Raw genomic sequence first — 21,462 nt, forward strand, 5'->3', positions numbered from 1 at the left:
GCGATGGTTCCCGCTGTGTCTCACTCGAGTTCCTCTCTCTACACCAAGTCGCCTATGCGAAGACACATGGTGCAGTCGTTTCGCGCCACGCACTTTCACGTGCGCGGCGACGTAAGAACAGTCGTGTCAACCTTCCCATATTCCGGCCTATTTTGATTGAATGCCACAAGGAGACAGGTAAGGATTACCACGTTTGTAGTGGGTTCAAAGCCAAGTATATAATGCATATTAGTGTCTAGAATATTTGCGCGAGCCAAATTACGAATTTGTCACAGCCGATATTTATGTCTACTGTTACAACGAATATCGGATATAACGAACTGATTTACGGTCCCGATGCTACTTCGTTATAACGAGGTTCGACTGTACACCTTTTTCACTGCCTCTACAGCATCTGTGAAGATGTTGTGTGCAGCTGCCGCTGCGGCAGGCTTGAAAGTTTTTTTGAGGTGCTCATCATATGTTTTGTGGTGTAACCCACGATGTGAGACATTCATGGTGGCCCAGAAGTCATTAAGAGCAGTTGGTCCTTTCCCAATGCTTATAGCTCTGATGTTGACCTCAAAAGCTCTAGAGCCGCTCTTCCTTTGTGAGGACCACTCGGACTGTAGGGTACCACGGGAAATTCATTAAAGTACCATCTTCACAGCTAGCCCCAGTTCAGTCTCGCGGTGCACTGCTAGGCCGGGCTGCTGACAAAAGTTGGGCAAAGCGTGAAACCAATCAGCGAGTTCAAAGCAGCAACTTGAACAAGCATAAACTCCTCTTCTGGAGGTGCGGGAATGGCATTTTCCTGTGAGCCAGTCAGCCCGAACTTGCGCTCCGTTGCTGAAACCGCGCGAAGCGATTCGCAAACTCTCGACGCTTGCAGTTCTGCACTTTCCGCGGACACAAATCGTGTTTTCAGGTGAGCTTGAATAGTGCGACGTTCACTGGGCGAACAGTCAACACTGCGATGAGCGGCAAGGACGGCCGCCGGCGCATCCGCGGCATCGAGCGTGCGCCCACGTTGCAGCACCGTCGAAGCGCCAGAACTCGTCGATGGCATGGGACTGCCTTCACTGGCGGTTGTTGGCTGCGGAGACACCTCGGCGTTGAACGATTCACCGCGGAAGTGCGTCTCCGATGCTCTGCAGTCGGGCGGCGATGACCGCTGCAAGCCCACTCCGTGATCTGTGCTGGACGAACTTGCGACGGGACACTTGCGTATGGTGGGACGCTCGCCTACGGCGAGACTCACTGGCATGTCGATCGTCACCGGTGCAGTAACACTGCGCCCACGCTTCGACTGCAGAAGATCATGGTTCGTCTCACTATCACTGGCTGGTGCTCGACTCGGCGCAAGATCCCGCAGCACGTTGGGCGAGAGATCGCACAGCACGTTGGGCGCGTACTCCGCCGATTCTGAACGGACGCTCGGCTCGGCCGAACCACCTGCTGACAATAGCCGCTTCTTCCTTGCTGTGACGGGCTTGCATTTCCGCTTCCCGTAGGCATGCTTCGTCCGGTACTTCTTTTCGAACGTGCGCGGATCCATTGCACGTGGTCGAACTCCTCGAAACACAAGAGAAGGAAAGGCCAGAAAGGCTTCCCAGCAGCGGACAAGAGCAGACGCTCCTTGCCTCAACCGCCATTATGCCGCGGCGTCGGCCAATGAGGAGGCACCTAACAACACGCCGCGGCGCAGAGCCAATCGGGGCGCGGCAGTCATTGGCTGCTCCGTGCTGCCACCCTCCGGTTTTTCTTTTTTTTGCGCGCTTGCTGGCTGGCAGGGGAGGAAGGGAAGGGCTGGGAAAAAGAGCCGAAGAGTCGGGCTTTCCAACGATACCAAAATGGCGGCGCTCCGTGGCGGGAAATCCGAGCAGTCGCGCATTGAACTTCGCGACTTTTTCGCGATTTCGGGCGGATGCGTGGACGCCAGCACCGACAAATATATTTATTTTTAGTGCTTAGAGTTTGTTTTTTGGTGAAATATTTCAGTACAGGATAGAAATGATGCTGTAGATTCTGAAAAGCGTACTTTTCAAAAATCGTTTTTTTTCGCGAAAATCGCGATCTGATCCCCGCTTCCCCCTTAAAGCCAAATTTTCGGGCACGGCCCAAACGCGCGATGCGCAAAAAAAAATTTTTTTTTAAGTAAAAACACAACAATCAGGGGATGAGCGGCATTTATTCTATGTTCAATCGTCACTCGTGGAGTACTCCTACTCCGAGCTGGTTCTGTGCTCTGGTGCATGCTCATACCACAACAAGTGGCGCAGCATTTCCGCTGTCAACGCGTAGCCATTCCACGCTTCCATCATTTAGCAGAGCAGCTTTTCTTCCAGTTCAGGAAACTTGCACAGCTTGCCTCGGAAAGCGCACTTTTTACAGCTTGTGTTCCTCAGTGCATCCTTTTGGTTGCACCATCGTGGGCGCACTTCTCGGCCACGTCAAATTTCCTGCCCGCCGCACGCTTGCCGTGTTCAACAGCAAACTCTCAGCCATGTAGCTATTAAAGTGCTTGCCTTATCGTGCTAAAACCGCAACGCTCGGCAGCAGCACACGAAAGCCACAATGACGGCTAGCTACCACAACTCCCGAGCCTTTGACAGTGGCAAAAGGGTGGAGCTATTGATACTGATGCTGATATGGATAGCGGGAGCTCGCAACAGAGGAAAAAGTTGATGATAAGCCGCCACCTCGGCCGCCATCCGTGGGCGGCACCTGAAAGCTCCTGTGCGCATGTGTTGCCTCCGCGATCAAGTGCGCCGTTGCTCGCAGCCGGAGCTGATCGCGGAGGCCACGGTGGGTGCGTGCATTTTGAAGGCTATTCCTGTGCCAGTAGTGAAAAGTTTGGGTGTGGCACTTACACCCAAACTTGCACTTTCTGGGTAATATTTCCTTCCTGAAAACTGGGGGTGTGGCCCATACACCGGCATTCCTTTCCCTCCCAAGCCTATCTGTGGTTTCTGCAAGTGCTTCTGTTTTCTTTACAACACGGGTGTGGCAGTGGAGAAAGCATGCATGGGTTGCAGTTTTTCCTGTTCCCCTGGGACACCTCCCATCTAGAAACAATAGTGCATCTTGCCAGGGAACCTTAGTCTAAAGCCAGGCCTCTAAAAATTATAGCCAACAAAGGGATGCCGAAAACACAGCAGGGTTTGAGCCTGTAGGAAAGAGGTGCCAATATGTAAACAATTGCGACTCTGCTGCCCGCACACCCACAAGCACCAAAGGACACCAGTATGCTAGGCGCCACCACCTAGGGCTAGGGGACACCAGTGTGGCAGGCACCACTGCTGCTGGAGAGCCACCCACCCACCTGCGCACTAGGCCCTTACCATCTCCTCGTCCTCAGCCAGCACGAGGTCGTAGCCGCTAAGTGCCACGCAGAAGATGATGGCCGTCACTCCTTCGAAGCAATGGATCCACTTCTTGCGTTCAGACCGCTGGCCGCCCACGTCAAACATCCTGCAGGGAACATACATGGTTTGCTCTTCCACACATGCAAAACAGGATCAGCCCATCAGACGAGCTCACCACTGTCACACACACAGAGCATTTCCTTGAAAAAAGTACCTGGTAAGAGACATCGTATATTGCTGTGCATCAGTCAGCATTTAAAAGCGGCCATCTGAAATTGAGGGGGCAGGTGTCATCCTATACAGAAATCCCTCGTTATAACGAAATCGCTTTACTCGAAATATTGTTTAATTCAAAATTTCTTCTGGTAACGACACAAACGCAGGCATTTTAGGTCACATTACTCGAAGCGCACGAAGTGCTTGACCCGCTTGGAGCGAAGTGGCGAGCGGAGGCATCGCCGCCGCGGCAGCGACCCTTTTGCGCATGCAGTGTCAAATTAATACAGCCGACGAATTAGTCTCAAGCAGGCACAGAACAGGCCACAAAAGTACCAAACCTACGGCCGAGTGCCCCCAGCTGTTTACAGCGGATGCGAACACGAGCAAGCCCGAACCGGTCGCAATCGCGTCGCTGGTGTCGCCCGTGATAGAACCCAAACGAAAATAAAATTTTCATGACACTTTGCGATGCCAGAAAACCGCGATCTCTTGGATGCCGAAAAGTGGCCAAAAGGCCAAAGGCAGACTTGCGACGTAGCATTCCATGGGGTGTGCTCAGTGAGCAAAGTTTTATGGCTCTAAAGAACATTTCTGGCGCTGAAACATGCCAGAAAACACGAAAGAAGTGTCCCTCCGATTATGAGCCGATTCACACTTGCGAGTAGCGAGCGAGGTGAGCTTTCGGCAACGAACTTAGCTGCTCCCTGCCCGTAGTAGTCGTCGCTAAGCCTAACCATTTCACATCGGCCAAAGCAGACGAAACTCTCGAAAGCGCGCGAAAACGTCATTCCCGAGAGTTTTCGCTTCAAACGAGAATGAGAAACGGTCTAGAAATCTGCTTGCCGCTCGTCATAATCGGCCTGCATCGCAATAAAACACCGCCCCTAGCTTCGTTGCACGTTTGACGGTGCAAATAGACCGATAACCTGCCGAAAACACAAAAAATCCGTGCGTCGCCAGCGGCGAGTCAGGCTGTCAACATGGCGGGTCAACGCAACCACGGTGTTTCCTCGGCAATTTTCTCTAGCCGGTCATGCTTGATTCGCGCCATCCGACTAGACAGTTAGTTATATTAGTTATATTGGTTTTAATGGCGCAAAAGCAACTATGGCTATGATGCGCCAAACACAAGGTTAGGTTTTTGTTAAATGTTACACTTTTTGATAACTAGAGTTTGTTTAAAATATTGCCTTCATTAAGAAACTTAAAAATACTTGAAATATCAACTAGTGCTTGATCACCTAAAAGCAACTTGGGGTGCAATGGGAAATTAAAATGTGGTTTACAGCGAGTACATCGCCGCACATTTCGCAGAGAGGTTTGTCTTGTTTTGTCAGTAAGAAGTTGTGTGTAAGGTGCGTGTGCCCAATGCGTAGCCGACATAAAATAACTTCAGTGAAACGTTCTTGATGTCTACATGATTTCCATTCTCCTAAAACGGGTTTTATAGAATGCAGTTTGTTGTTTGCCTGTTCTTCCCATGCAGCCTGCCACTTAATTCTGAGTTTACTGTGCACTAATTTCAAAAAATCCCTGTGTGGTATGTTATCTTGTTTTATTTGATCAATTCGAGCTTGTGCTGCGCATGCATCTGCTCTCTCATTACCGACAATTCCAACATGGCTGGGCACCCAGCAGAATATAATGTTATGATTTTGTTTTTTTATTTTAATTATGTTATGTATGATGTTTCCTATAATGGGTTCAGCAGCGTTTCTACAGTGCAGCGCTTTGAGCATACTCAGTGAATCGGTGTAAATGACGCTATTTTTAATGTTTTCTTTTACTATTTGGTCTACGGCTACAAAGACTGCATAACTCTCGGCAGTAAAAACCGATGCATACTGTGGCAGTCGTATCATTCTTTCATTTTTTCCTTGAATTACTGCACTTCCAACATGACTCTGTTTTTGACCCATCAGTGTAAAATTCAGTGAAGGTGTCATATTTTTCTTGCAGTTCAAAGAATTCTTGTAGTATGAGCTGATGTGGCCTTTCCTTTTTATGTGTGTCAGTGTGAAGTCGCACACTGAAGGCAGGCTGTACCATGGTGGTAAATTTTCATATTTTTGTGCAATATTCGGCAGGGCATCCAGTACTCCTAACTCTTCACATTTATCTTCAAAGCGCATTATTAGTGGCCGGATGGATTGTGGTTTATTGTTGAATAATCTTTTGGATGGGCACTTGGTAACAATGGGATGGCAGAGATGTTTAGGAAGAGAACGGGTTTTTAGGACGTATGCGCATGTCAGTGTGACTCTTCTATCCTCTAGTGCAGGCTCATTAGCTTCAATGTAAAGACTGTTTACCGGGGATGTTCTATATGCTCCAGTTGATAGTCGCAGACCAAGATTATGAACAGGGTCCAGTCGTTTCAAGTAGGATGCTCTTGCTGAACCGTATACTATGCACCCATAGTCCAGCTTGGAGCGTACCAGAGAGCGATAGATGTGTAATAGGCATGTTCTATCGGACCCCCACCGTTTTCGCGAGAGCACCTTTAATACATTGAGGGCTTGGGATGCTTTCTTTTTAAGGTTGTTAATGTGTGGTAGAAATGTGAGTTTCTTGTCAAAAGTGAGTCCTAAAAATTTATGTTCTGGTTTAATTGGTAGTGTGGCTTGATTCAAGTATAGGTTGGGAATGAATTGTAGGCCTCGTCGCAATGAGAACAGAACAGCTATTGTTTTTTGAGGAGAGAACTTGAACCCATTTATCTCTGCCCAAGCAGCCAGTTTATTTAGTGTGATTTGTATTTGTCTCTCGCAGGACGATATGCTGGAGGAAGTGCATGCTATCTGTAGGTCATCTACATAAACCGAATACATTATGGACTTGGGTATTACTTTGGCTAACGAATTCATTTTTACTACGAAGAGTGTCGTGCTTAGAATGCAACCTTGGGGTACGCCATTCTCTTGGGTGAAAGTCATGGAGAGAGTTGTTCCTAGGCGGACCCTAAATGTGCGGTTAGCCAGGAAGTCGTACAAGCAGTTCAGCATCCTGCCTCGGATACCTAGCTCTGCTAGGTCGCGGAGGATGCCGAACTTCCGTGTGGTATCGTATGCCTTCTCCATGTCGAAGAAGACCCCGATACACTGCTGCTTGTGGATGAACGCCTCCCGTATGGTGTTCTCTAGGCGGACAAGGTGATCGGTGGTTGAGCATGCTTTTCTGAATCCACATTGATGAACATCTAATAGTTGCCGAGATTCGAGTACAAAGGTGAGTCTAATGTTTATTACACTTTCAAAAGATTTAGCAATGCAGCTGGTGAGGGCTATTGGTCTGTAATTGTCAGGACTTGTTGGTGATTTTCCGGGTTTCAGAAAAGGTACTATTACTGCTTTCTTCCACTCCTCAGGTATTCTGCCAGTCATCCATATTTTATTGAAGAATTTAAAACAGTGCCTGTACGGCTGTAACAGAGAGATGGGCAAGCATATTGTAATGCACATTGTCTGGGCCTGGTGCTGTCTTTTTACCGGAAGATAATACCCTATTTAATTCCTGGAGCGTAATGGGCTGGTTGTAGTCTTCCTGCATGCCTGTTCCGAATGGAAGTTGTTGTTTTTCAGCTACAGTCGAACCCGGATATATCGAATTCGACGGGGATCGGAAAATAGTTCGATATAGCGAAAATTCGATATACAGATATAGGCCAAAAAAGCACTCGCGATCATAAAAAATTGTGGCTTACCAATTGGAACAGCCGCGAATCACATAGCATGTGCACACAATATGAAAGCGCTTTATTTCACGGAAAAAAAATCACTAATTTTGGGCTGCTTTTTCTTCTGGGAAATGAAGTTTAAAACACTAGTTTCAATCTTCTCGAGACTGTCTAGGTGCGAGAGCCCAGTGCCTTCCATTTCGCCGCAACAGCGCCGAATCAGGCTGAACGCTGACGCCAGTTCAGTGGCTGTGCACGGACGCGTTTCTTCAAAAACACAGTTGCCCTCGTTGTCGCTGGAATCACTGTCTTGAACGCCAGCTATTCCGGCCACAATGTCCTCATCAGCGAGGTCGGCTACCGCTTGAACTTTGCTGTCAGCGTTAATGAAGTCATCAACAGTAACTTCGGGCGGGACGGTGCCGGAAAAATTGGACAAGTCGCGGAACGCGTCCTCCAAGCACTCATCGTCATCTGAAGCTTCCGGACATTCATCTCTAGCCACTTCAAGGCCTGCCTTGCCAAAACAGTTGGCTACTGTGGCCTGCTTCACGTCGCCCCAAGCGCCGGTAATCATCTGGATCGCGCCAAGCAGGTCAATCTTGAGATCGGTTCCCATGCGGAGGTTTATGAGGAGCCGTTGAATAAGTCGCTTCCGATAGCCTACCTTGAATGCCTTTATGATACCCTGGTCGAGGGGCTGCAGTCTCGCTGTGGTGTTTGGCGGGAGAAACTTCAATTCGATGTGCTGCAGCTTGCAAGTTGTTTGATGGGCCGAACAGTTGTCTACCAGAAGGCAAACTCGGCGGCCCAACTTGCCCAACTCAGCGTCCCAAGCCTGCAGCCATTCAACAAAAAGTTGACGTGTCATCCAGGCCTTCCTATTACAGCCGTAGCGGACGGGAAGCTGTTTACAGTTCTTGAAGCAGCGCGGTGACTTGCTCTTCCCGATCACGAATGGCCGTAGCTTGCACGAGCCGTCCATGTTGGCTGCAAGCAGCACCGACACACGCACTTTGCTAATTTTACCACCGTGACATGTGGTTCCACGAAGAGCGAGTGTCTTATTCGGCAACATTTGCCAAAAGAGACCAGTTTCGTCTGCATTAATGATTTCTGCAGGCGAAAACTTCTCAGTGATCTTCGGCCACTCCTCAGAAAGCCACTGCTGCATCTCCTGGCTGCTGACAGCCCCACTTTCGCCTGAAATGGCCTTTCCTACAATGCCGTGGCGGTTTTTAAACCGTTGCAGCCATCCAGTGCCACCGCAAAAGTTCTCTTCGCCAAGAGCCGTAGCAAACCATTTGGCCTTTTCGATTAAGGTCGGGCCATCCACGGGAATATTTTTCGCTCGGATTTCAAGAAACCACGTGTAGAGTGCCTTCTCCACTTTGTCAAAAGCAGCAGGGCGCACACGACACGCTCCCGAGCGACTTTCCTCACCTGCTTTAAGCTTGATGTCCTGCTTGTTCTTTAACAACGTACTTAAAGTACTCCGCGGAATGCCGAATGCGTCTGCCACGGAGGACTTCTTTTCTCCATTCTCGACACGCCGGATTACTTCAAGCTTTCTTGCAAAGTCCAGATTCTTCCTCTTTTTTATGTCCGCAGATGCCATAGCTCACCAGATGACTGCAATCACACACGGCACGTTGAAACAGAGGTACGCACAACAACACGCACAATGTGCAGATGGAGCAGTCCGAGCGAAGCCTGTTCGAGCGACAGTCAACGGGGCTGCGAAGGAACGACAAAGGGAAAAGAAAGAAGAGAGCGGGGAAAAAGATCGGCCGTCGAAGGCGCTATGTTCGTTTTTTGAGCCCTCTCTGGCTCTCTCGTCTCCCCTGGCCCACGAGCGACCGTGCCGACCCTTCACTCTCTCTCTCTCTCCCTTTTCCCAGGAAGCGTGGCTTGGAAACGTTGCCGCGTCTCCATGCCGCGCGCTCTCTTCGATGAGCTCCAATGCCCTTGCCCAATGCACACGCCGGCGGTAGAGGAGGAGCGAGAGAGCTCGCGCCGGTGGGGCGCAAGAACGGGGGAAAGGCTCTCCGTCTCCGTCGCTAGGCGACGGCCGCGCATGCGCAGAGGAGGAGCCTGCTGACTGACTCTGCGGAAAAGTTTACCTCTCAGGACCGGACACGAATGTCTTTGGGAAAAGCGCACCTTCCAGGGGCGCGGCGCAGCGCGCCGTTCGATATATCGAATGTCCAACGAAAATGGAATTCGATATACTACGCAATTGTCCTATACTTTTACGTAGTATTTTCAAGGGGGTAATCTGTGTGTTCGATATAGCCAATAATTCGAAATATGCGGGTTCGATATATCCGGGTTCGACTGTATAGCTTTGTGTTTCTGGAATGTGCTTGTGTAGTGGGATGACCTTGAGACTTCAGCAAAGTGCTCGCCCAATAAATTGGCCTGTTCTTCCAACGATGTTTGTGTACCGGGTGTTGTCAAAAGTGGAAGTGTGAAGGAAGTACGGTCACCAGTGAATTTACGGACTTTGTCCCACATTTTCTTTGATGGTATTGAACTATTTATAGACACATATTTCTGCCAGGAGGTTTTCTCAGCATTCCTGCGCACGTACCGGGCTCTCGCCTTGGCCCTCTTAAAAGTGAGTAAGTTCTCTGTAGTGAGGTACCGACGCAAGGTGCCCCATGCTTTATTTTGCTGTTTTTTTGCAAATGTACATTCTTGTGTCCACCATACTTTGTGTTTCTTCTGCACGAGTCCTGTTGTTTGTGGTATAGCGAGTGTTGCAGCAGATATTATGCATGTAGTAAACCTGTCATTACTTTCATCTATGCTGAGGTCTTCAGAAAATTCTTTATCTAGAGTGGCACTTTCTGTAAAAAGTGACCAGTCGGCGAGGTGAAATTTCCAGCGCCGTGGTCTTGTGGGGATGACTGGAGTGGAAGACGAGAGTCTGATGACAGTGGGTAGGTGATCACTTCCCAGAGGATCATTTAAAACATCCCATTTAAAATCGTTAAAAAGTGATGGTGATGCGAAAGCTAAATCGAGAAAGCTCATTTTTGCCGAGCTTGGGCAACAATAAGTTGCTTTTCCTGTATTTAAAAGACAGATGTTATTTGAGAGGATAAAATCTTCGATTGTTTGCCCCCTAGAGTCGCAGCGCTCGCTTCCCCAAAAAGGGGAGTGAGCGTTAAAATCCCCAACTACCAGATATGGCTTCTTCTAGCTCATGGACTGTTAATGTAAAATGTGGAGGAATGTATACGGAACAGATTGTTAGTGTTTTATAGCTGACGATGCTGACTGCAACCGCCTCAAGTTTTGTATTGAGCTTGATTTCTCGAGCAGGGACGCCGCTTTGGACGACAATTGCGACGCCTCCTGAGAGTCGATTTGCCTGCTCGCGATCGCGTCTAAAAGTTTGATAATGTTTCAGGATATGCACATGTTGTGGACCAAGATTGGTCTCCTGAAGACATAAAACTATGGGTAACATTGACCCTAAGATATGTGTTATGTCACTATAATTCCGCATAAGTCCTCTGCAATTCCACTGAATTAAAAAAGCCATGCTTGTGTTTTTAAAGAAAATGAAAGGAGATTTACTTATGTGGTTGGGCCCGTTATGAGGGGCCTGTCTTTTTTTTCGCTCAAGAGAGCTGTTCCGCCGCTGTAATGGAGGCGGAGTGGGTGTTGTATCCATCACCTCAACAGAGGTGCTGGAGGACCGCGCAGCCGCGGTTGTGTTAGTTTCAGGCCTCTCCCGACGGGGGGAGGTCCTGCGGGATTGCCGACCCATGGACCGGCGGTCCCCTGCTTTGGCAGTGACAGGGCAGCTTTCGCTGACCCTGCCTGGGGCGTGGATGGCCCTGCCATAGGCTCGATGGGAGCAGCCTTGGCAGGTGCCGGAGTGCTCTGCGGTGCTACGCCCCTGCGCACCACATCAGCGAAGTTTTTGTTTTGCTGTGAAGGAGAATGTGTTTGTAAGCGCAAAACGCCTTCTTGCTTCTTTAAAAGAAATGTTTTCTTTGGTCTTTATGGTGATAATTTCTTTTTCTTTCTTCCAGGACGGACACGCCCTGGAGTATGCAGCATGTTCTCCTTCACAGTTTGCACAGCACAGGGCTGCGTCACATACACCAGACTGGTGATCGTTAGAGGCACATTTTGCGCAAGTTTTACGACCGCGGCAGCTCTGTGAGCCGTGGCCGAACCTTTGGCAGTTGAAACACCTGTGAGGGTTTGGTATGTATGGTCGTACATTGATTTTCAAATATCCCACGTCGATTGTGTCGGGCAGGGTGCTGGTGTTGAACGTCAGGATCATGTGTTTTGTGTCTATTTCCTTGTTGTCCTTCCGGATTTTGATTCGGTGGACATCTATGACGTCTTGGTCGATGAGCCCTTCGAGCATTTCTTTTCAGTTATGTGAAGAAAATCATTTCCGATATTACGCCTCGGACAGTGTTTAGTGAGCGATGAGGAGTCACGGGAGACCGGATTTCCCCTATGGACGTTAGGTTGGACATTGTCATACAGTTCGAGCAATAAGTCGCTGCTGGCCATTTTTTGACAGCTTATAGCCAATGCCTAGGGTTTCAGTCAAGCACTTTGACACAAGGAAGGGGGATATATTCTTGCCTGTTTATCTTGTTGTTCACTGTGGATCACATGATATTTGGGGAAAGTTACTTTTCTTTTTGAAAGAAGTTGTCTGCCTCGTTCCGCCCTCTTTTGAGAGAGCGATCAGGTTTTGAAAGTTGGGGAGCCATAAAAAAACTGTTTTTTCGGTCATGGTGCCAGCCACCCACCACGGAGTCCAACAAGGGGACGGGACAGGAACTTGATAGCAAGTCCTGCCACGCCAGCTGTACACTCAACTATAACCAAATATGACGCAACTCAGGGTAGTTGGTCACACAAGGTTAACCCTCGCCGCCAGGAAAAAAGGAAAAACCAAGAAGCGAGTAGGATATAGGAGAGTTGTGAGACAGAGATAGGAAAGTTAAAGATGAAGAGGAGGATAGGAAAAGGCGACTGCCGATTCCCCCCGGTCAGGTCAGGCCAGAGGTGCCGTCTGCAGGAAGCTGGGGCCAAAGTGGTGTGTTGCCTCCGCCAGGGGCCTTAAGGGTCCAAATGCTCGGCATCGGCTCAACCACCAGGATCCCCTTTTCCCCGGACACGGCGATGCCACGCACGGCGAGGCGCGGGTGCTCGGGTCCGTGGTGATGCACAGTTCACCATCATCCCCTTGCGGAGATGTCCCTGCGGATGCTCGGGAAACCCGCGGTGTCGCCACTCACCGTCGCGACGCCTGCAAGCTGCAGGCGCCCCCCTGCGGGGAATCCGACTAGACAAACGGTCTAAATGCGTGGCAGGGTCACTGAATTTTTTCCTAGACATCTGTCAACGGCGCAAACGCGACGCTGCGCGAACACTGACACTCGAGCCGCAGAATTAGCACAGTGTCGTCGACAACGGTGCGCCGAAAAAAATTGCAAACTTCACAGCTGTACACATCGGGAAAAAAAACTGCCCAGTAATCATGCGAAGCCCCTATTGCAAAACCGTTCAGTTTTCACGATCGTGCTGAGTACCTAGAATGAGCAGCTAATCGTTTTTTGAGCACAACAAACACAACCTCAGAGTCGAGCCACAGCATTTCCTTGCCCCCCCCCCCCCCCCCCCCCCCCCCCCCGCATAATCACGCAGCATTTCCGCTGTCAACGCGTCACCGTTGTTCCACGCTTCTATCACTTAGCAGAGGAGCTCTTCTTTCGGTTCGGAAAACTTGCACGGCTTGTCTCGGAAAGTGAGCTTTTTACAGCTTGTGTTCCTCAATGCATCCTTTTGGTTGCACCATCGTCAGACGCACTTTCCTCACAGCTTCCCAGGTTGGTGACGAAGCTATCTCAAAGAGCATCGTTTTATCTTTTTTGGTATTCATTTGCCTTGAATGTTGGCCTTGCGCATGCCGCGTTGCCATCATTCCGTGTAAAGTACGTTGCCACAGCCAGATGCCCTTTACTATAGCAATTTCTTTGATGAAACTCTTCACTATAACCGAAAAAACAATGAACAGTTGTCTGTGGGAGGTGAAATTTGACCACAACTTCACTTATTTATCAAAGTTTACTATAACGGGGTTCTAATGTATAATGAAATGCAGGCACCAGCCGCTGGCACCTGTACAAGCATCTTCACACCTACCCGCACTTAACAACGTGTAAAGGACTGGATTGGTTTTGGTTCTCCGGGGTTTAACGTCCCAAAACAACTCAGGCTATTGGAGACACCATAGTGGAGGGCTTTGGAAAATTTCGAGCACTTGGGGTTCTTTAACATGCACTGAATCACACAGTTCACCTCCATCGAAATGTGACGACTGCGCCCGGGATCAAACCTGGGTCTTTTGGGTCAGCAGCCAAGCACCATAACCACTGAGCCACCACAGCAGCAAAAGACTTGTGTACAGTAGAATGTCGCTAATAGATTTCTGGCTAATAAGCTCAAAATCATAAGCAATACAAATGTTTCATTGTTATGGTGATACAATGTTCCAGTAATTATGTTTATAACTGCACCACCAAAATGTGACCACAAGATGCGTGTAGTGTGTGCTAGCATGCAGGTGAGCCAAGCGCAGGGGCACGCAACATGAGCAGAAGCACAGAGGCAGCTTCTCTGCCGCGCACAGGTGCACAGTAGAAAAGCACCTGCAAATAATCATTTCATGGCCAAATTACACAGGAATGAAATAAGAAATAACTACCCTGGCATTATGCTCGCTAATGTGGTTAAAGGTTAAAATAAACACATTTTAGTGCCACTAAAATTTGAGAAATCATCATCATCAGCCTGACTACACTCGCTGCAGGACAAAGGCTTCTCCCGTATCTCTCCACTGTGCTGTGCCAGCTGCAGCCACCCTAGACCCACAAACTACTTAATCTCATCTGCCCACCTAGCCTGATGGGCAAGTTGCCAATTCAAAAGAATGGGCACTTGGTCCACTCTGCGCAGCTGGATTGGGTTCCATGGAAGGCCAGCTCGAGGTCTTGAACCAACACAAAGGCCCAGGGACGGAGACAAATGTCTCCTTATTTTTTCTGTAACGCTTGTTCAGAAAATGAGAGGTTATTTCTGCAACACTGGCTGCAAGTGACATTTTTGTGGGACGCCCCATATTTCTTCCCATGGTTTCCTCTGACAGCGATGCCAAATACTTTGACCAGACAGTGCTTGCTAGACAAAAGGTGTTGGCATCAAACTTTGTGTCCCAGCTCCACATACATCGCATGCAGTCACAGCACCGAACACATAGCACACAAACAGCATGTTGTGAATTCACGAAACAGGAGTATTAAATGGTTAGCATATGAGTGGGCCAAGCTTTGGCAGGGACACATGACATGAACTGGAACACAACAGCAGTTAACTGCCGCACAAGCTTTTCCGCACTGCTTAGGTCCAAGAGGCAAAGCATTTGAAAATGATGACAATGAGGAGATAGATTGCAACTACTTATGCCCTTCCCATTGCAATAAGAACAACGCTAATGTAGACAGAAATCTGCAAGCACTGGAAGCAGAGCTCTTTAGATCCAGTGCCAACCAACACTGACATTTTTTGGAAGTGAATGTGCCAATAAATGCCACCGAAATTTATTACGGTCTGATTTCCCTAACTCTTAGTGGCTTTGGATCACGCATTTTTCCAAAAAAGTGTTTTCCGTGCATTTTTTAAGCACCTATTTACTCCTGCAATGAACTTTTTCGCGTAATAAACTCCCCACTTTCGTCAATGAAAATAAAAATCAAAATTTGTGAGCGGGCAGGCGGACATACGAGATGAAATTTCGACTATTACAAAAAAAAAAAATCAGTAAAGACTTTTTTTTCCATGCGTGATGAACCCTCCCCCAAATTGATGTCACCTTATCTAAAAAAAAGAAAAAGTGTGTTCACTACACAGGAAACCCAGAGTATACCAGCAAGGTTATACTGCACATTTATTAATAATAACAATAAAAAATGCACACCAGCAACATCTGTACTCCAGTCTCTGTCCCAACAACAGAACACCTGTAACTGAGGAGGGCAGAGGTGCAGGATGCTTGGTGGGACGTTTTATTATAAAGAAAAAAAGGTGCAAAAAGAGACGGGACAGAGGCAGGTGGCAACACATCGCCCTCCTGCGGCTTTTGTTCTTCATAATGACCTGAAACTGTTCAGCCAGGAACAAATTCTGACCCCAGCAGGAAAGAAGCAGTGCTCACTTGAAGTGTAGCTCCTTGAAGACAAAGTGCGTCTCGACGATGCCCGTGGTCTTGACGCGTGTTCGCAGCACGTCCTGCTGGGTGGGCGTGTAGCTGGGCTGGGAGATGCGGTCCAGGGCGTTCAGGTAATAGGAGGCCGAATCGTTGAGCTGGTACTCGCGAGAGCGGGCAAAGCAGTGCTGCACCCCGGGGTCCTGCCAGAGGCGCTTCATCAGGGCTGCCAGCTCAGGGGTGATCTCACACTCCTGCGATGACGTTGCCCCTGCCACCGTGAAGAACTGGCGGGCGTCATCCTGCACCAGCAAAAAAGGCACCCCTTACCAGATGGCCTCTGCACTGCAGGGGCTGGCATCGTCACTACTCGAGACACAACGTATGCGGATCAAATGGTGGGCGTAGCTAGGGAATTCTGCTGTGCGAGTTTTCTGCACTCAAGTTTACGCATTGTTTTACCCCTCGACGACTGTGTAACCTGTAAAAGAATGCAGATGACGTGCACAACAGTCGTGCACCAAGGAGAGATGGCTGCCTGTGAGGTGCACCATGCTGCTGCTATACCGCACAGATATTAACGCAGCAGCTTCAAGGCTCCCGTGCTGCAGAAAATTCGGCGTCGGCATTGTCGGTGAAAAAGCAGGTGGCAGTCAAATTAACAGTTGCTCACGAGATGTGGCCGGGATAGCGCCTCTATTATGGAAAATATGAATAACTGCGCAAAAAGGACGGGACAAGAGCGAAGAAGCACAGAAACACACGAGACAAGCGCAGACTAACAACTGGTTTATTGCACCAGCGCATCCTCTATTTTTACAATGCCTGCTGAGTACGGCCGATCCGACTGTCCAACACCCTCTCCTATCCTTTCCTGCTCTCCCCCATCGGCCAGCCTTCGCGCCTGCTCTACGCCTGTGAGGGAAAGTGCCATCTTAGTGGCACCTGACGACAGAAAGCAGACGAAGACAATTTTCTAACGTTCTCTCTTTCTTTGTGAGGCGGCGCTCTGCATCCCTCATAGTAGACAGGCTGCCTGTCAGGTATTGACGCGTCATAGAGCGCGCCGTTCGTGGCGCTGCTCACCGCGGAGCCGCTGCAGGCACTGGTTTTAAAAGGAGCCACAGAGAGTGCGGTGCAGCGGCGTTGGCATTGTAACGAAAGGCTGTGGCAACTTGTTCGAATCATGTTTGTCTTTTGGCTACAACACTGAAACATTCCGGAAGATTTACTGAAACTGCTTGGCAGAAATATGAAATCAGAGGATAAAGGTGGTTAGTAATACGTTTTACTCTACTGATTTGTGATTCAATCATGTTGAGTAAGAGAAATGGAAGAATGAAATAAAGAAAGAATAATATATCTTCCCGAGAAGGCATTTTTCGAAGCTGCCAAAGAGCAGCAGCTTTCAAGTCGTAGCTCTACTTCTCGCAGGCTAAGCTGTCATCGTCACGACAACTAGTAAAGATTTTTCTCTGTGCGTGGCAGGCTGCAGCTACGATTGTTTTAAGAAGCGAAAAGGACTCCAGTCACAAATGCACGGTGCAGCAGCTGATGCCGAAGAATTTCGGACGTTCTGCCTGGTCTTGACTACAACAAAGCGCTAATAAAACGATGCAAAACTAAAAAAACTGCTTGAAGGAAAAGAGGCAGATAAAGCTGAAATCAAATCCGCTTCAGCAAGTCTTCAGGCGCAGTCACCGCAAAGGCCGAACCACAAGGCAGCGTTTCTTCGGCGCAGCATCAGCAGACCACACCATTTATCCGCGCAAAACAATTTTCGTTAATCATGGTGCCACGAAACGAACATACGTAACAGCTTACAACGCTCTATTCGTCTGGCGTGGTACAACATCCTCGAGTGATAGGCGGAGCGAATGCCTGAGCCCACCTCTGCAAACGGCGAGCAAAGCTGCTGCTCCAGCCAATTGTCGTTGGAAAAATAGCTGCGCCGCGGATGAATCGAGAGCTACGCAAGAAGGGTTACGAAGCAGGAATCTGACAGACGCGTGGTGTAAGTCTGTAGTATAGGAGTAGGAGAGATAACGCCAGCACCGCGTGACCGTTGGCAAGCATGACGCAAGCAGTCCAACCACCTGGGTAGCGCCACAGCGCGGCAACTAACTGAAATGAGGTGTACCGGCGGCTCCCATTGCGAAGATGGCGATGCGGCTGGCATTGTAAAAATAGAGGAGGCGCTGCCCGGGAAGAGCAACCTGGGTCTCACAAACCCCACCAGTGGCTGTGTTTGAAACGGCCACCACCTGCCGGGGGAGAGAATGACCATGTCTGTGAAGTGATACGTAAAGAGAACCCTCAGGGCCGCTGAAGGGACCATTAATGCTACCATGTCATATCCAAAAAGCCGAGCCTAAGTGTCCCCTCAAGTTTTCTCAAGCTGGGTTCCATCGAACCCGTTAGCTCCATGAAGGGCTTTCTGGGTTCCCTGACCATCTACAGACAAATACAGTACAACGTCATTATAACGAAATGGTTTATAATGAAATAATGCATATAACAAAAAAATAAAATTTCCCTTATAAACTTGGTCAACACGGGCTATAACAAATCTACGGCTGTTACAAAGTAATCACCAGCCCCCTCTATAATGAGGTTCAACTGTACATGCCTGGACCCCCATCCTTCCTCAAAACAGATATGGTTCTAGTCCTACTGTAATTGCTCACAGCAGGCTATTCCACTCAACAGCCAGCCATTAGTGAATTTGGCCATTTTGTTGCGGGGCTGCACATCTGCACTATAATATTTCTTTCTTCATATATGTTAGGCAGGAACGGATGGAAGCCGAGGCACGCAAGGTTTCGCAGCACCTCTTGAAGCATAAATGGATCCTCTTGAAAGCAACTGCGGTTCCTCGAGACTAAAATGACTTGAGAGCCCCTGGCACAGCATATGACTGATTTGAGGGGCAGTGCAGCCTATGGCTGGTGCAATTTGATTTTGAGGGGCCATCTGCCAATGTACTGTGCCCTCACCGGCAGCGGCACAACCGAACAGCAGGTGACATTGAACCATGGCAGCAACGCTTGTGAGAATGGGTACGATAACTGCACCAAGAGCATGCAGCAGCATGAAGCGCCCCCTCAAAACTATGTAATATGTGCCACCTACCTTAGACCATCAGCTTCCGTCTGGGTTACAACTAGGGGTTGGACTTTTTGTTTTTCGAGAATTCGATGGACTTTTTCCTGTGTTTATTTCAGAACAGAAGTTTCGGTTTCTTTCGACTAATAATATTTTCAACTAATGAATTATTGACTTTTTGCAGAAATCTGGTGTGACAATCATGCAGTCAAAAGTCACTTAGAGTCTAAGCTTTTATCATCATGAACAGTTTATTTACCAGTAATTAACATGAAAATGGTAGCGAGGTGCTGGAAGTGGTAAGGTAATAAGTTTACTTAGGGCAAGTAGTAACCGCTGATCCGGATCATGAGTGAAATAACTAAAAGAATTAGAATGGGGTGGAGTGCATATGGCACGTTCTCTCAGATGAGGCAGAAACGTGGGGGCTAATGAAAAGGGCTCAGCTTATGGACAATGCAGCAAGCTTTGGAAAGAAAAATGATAGGTGCAACGTTAACGAGACCAGAAAAAGGCTGAGTGAGTGAGGGAACAAATGCAGATAAATGACATCCTACTAGAAATCAAGAGGAAAAAATGGGCTTGGGCAGGGCATGTAATGCGAAGGCAAGATAACCACTGTTCCTTAAGGGTAACACAGTGGATTCGAAGAGAAGGCAAGCGTAGCAGGAGGCAGCAGAAAGTTAGGTGGACGGACGAAATTAAGAAGTTTGCGGGGATACGGTGGCCGCAGCTGGCAAAGGACAGAGTTAATTGGAGAAACATGGGAGAGGCCTTTGCCCTGTAGTGGGCATAGTCAGGCCGCTGCTGATGATGATAATGATGGTACAGTACTTGCAGTTGTGCTTGTAGAAGGAATTGCTACTGTCATTAAAAATGTTAACGCAAGTTAAATGAGACAGCTGGAAGGCAAAAACACAGATGTGGAAGCTTACTTGAACTAGGCCGACATGTTATCATTGTTCCATAGTATTAAGTTGGGTGGGTGGGCGGGGCATCATGTGGTCTGCGCATGTATGGCAGCGATGGCTCTCTCTCTGAATTGTCGTGGTAACCAGAACATGGTGCCTTTTCAGAACGCCCATGCACGGTTTCGTCTAAGTGTCTTGCATGCAGTCGATAAACCCACTCAAATGACTAACTGCTCTATATGAATGATGATAGTGAACAAAGAGGGCTTAGCTAGAAGGCGGCGAGGTGGTGCTACTTCCTGGCCTGCAGAGGCGTGTAAGCTAGCGGAGAATTGCCTAAAATCACATAACCGTGCTGCTTATGCAATAATACCACTGTCGCATCACGCCCCCATGGCTTCCCTACTTCGATAATTTCAACTTTGACTGGGTGCAACTCGTACTCAACAGCCCGCTAGCGACAAATACTGACCTTTTCCGGCTAAAGCCAAACTTCAAAAACTGAATTTGGTGTACATTTATTGGTCTTTTTTGGTTTAAACTTACCAGTCAAACCCCTAGTTATAACAGCTGCACATCTGTAATCAACCCCTAGTATCTCGTGCCTGGTAATTATATAGCCTCGTTACCATTTTGGTCAGGTACTGAATTACAATGCAGTTAAAGTTAAAATAAGGGCTAGATCGGAGGGGCTTTTAAGTTTTTATGCATGCTTAACACTTAGAAACCGTCAATTTATAACACTTGTTTTTAATGTTTCAGACAGGTTAGAAAACAAAAGCACAATGCACAAATGGTGTATAGAATTCCAAGCAGCTAGTGGTCCCCATATCTGCTCGAAACCTGCTTAACTGCAGGGAACAAGTTAGAAATTTTTACCAGAGTTATTACTGCCACTACTATGTAAGCTACCTGTACTGGCATTTACAACTATTCAAAAATATTTTATTCGATTTGCACCCAATTTTTATTACTCATATTTGCTTCGCAACCGAAAATATGAAATTCACACACGCAAATAAAAATGACAACATCCAATGATAAAAAATTTCTCCATAAAATCTTTTATGCCGTTTCAAACAACACTGCTGCAGAACTGTGCACCTTACGTACCTAGGTTTCCATAGCAGAAAGAAAGATGGGTCCTTAAAATTTAGTTGGCGGTCCCTTTAAAACATTAAGCCAGCCAAGTGAGAAGTTCTTCCACTTCTCAAATGAGACCCCTCTAACACTTGGCTTCATGCTTGGGCTGTGCAGCTTGTTTCTATGCCTGAAGTTTTTGAAAAACCCAGCATGATGCAGTAACAAAGCTGATGGTGGCCAACCAGCAAAGAATGGAAATCAATGAAGTCACCGCACAGTAACAAGTGACAAAGCAGCTTTGGTGCAAGTCATAAAAGAAAAAGAATGCACTGCAATGCCACCTCCTCCCAATAGACCCAACTGCATTCGCGCAAACCAACACGTGGCACTGTGACCATCCGTAAAGGCAATGCACTGACACGCAAGACAAGATAGGCATCACATTCACGCAGAAACGAGAGGATGCCTTTGCAGACAGAACAATGGGAGAAGGTACGAACAGCAAAGACAAAGGCATTCCACTTGCCTCAGCCGATTTCCCCTTGGTATGCGGCTGCCGCGATATGAAACCCACTAAAAGCTTCCTGCCGCGTCAATCTCAAAAACAAACAGCAGAAAACAAGAACCATGAGGAATGAGCTTACATCAGTCACCTGCAGTGAGCTCTTTTGTGCAGCCAGCAAAGTAGCAGACCACAGTTGGGAAGTCATTATAAAAGAGCATTCAATTTAAATAAAATTAACTGTAAGAAACAAAGGAAACTATTAAACAAATTTTTCAACGCACGCCCTCACAGTACTCCTATATCTAAAATTACATTTGACGACATATCATATGATCACCTTGCACCTGCACTCAATCTCACAACCA

At 48.1% G+C, this 21,462-nt stretch overlaps 1 protein-coding gene across 1 annotated transcript in view; it reads right to left on the reverse strand.

Annotated features, from left to right (window-relative positions):
• The window catches only part of Galphai (G protein alpha i subunit), a 55,674-nt gene that overhangs the window by 17,844 nt on the left and 16,368 nt on the right, over nucleotides 1-21,462 (reverse strand). The window contains exons 4-5 of the mRNA XM_077632977.1: nucleotides 15,503-15,795; nucleotides 3,324-3,453 (exon numbers count right to left, since the gene is read on the reverse strand). Of these exons, the coding sequence (XP_077489103.1) occupies nucleotides 3,324-3,453; nucleotides 15,503-15,795 (423 nt within the window). The remainder of the gene's footprint in view (nucleotides 1-3,323; nucleotides 3,454-15,502; nucleotides 15,796-21,462) is intronic.

The sequence above is a fragment of the Amblyomma americanum genome, chromosome 7 (genome assembly GCF_052857255.1).
Source record: "Amblyomma americanum isolate KBUSLIRL-KWMA chromosome 7, ASM5285725v1, whole genome shotgun sequence".
Classification (NCBI taxonomy): Eukaryota; Metazoa; Arthropoda; class Arachnida; order Ixodida; family Ixodidae; genus Amblyomma; species Amblyomma americanum.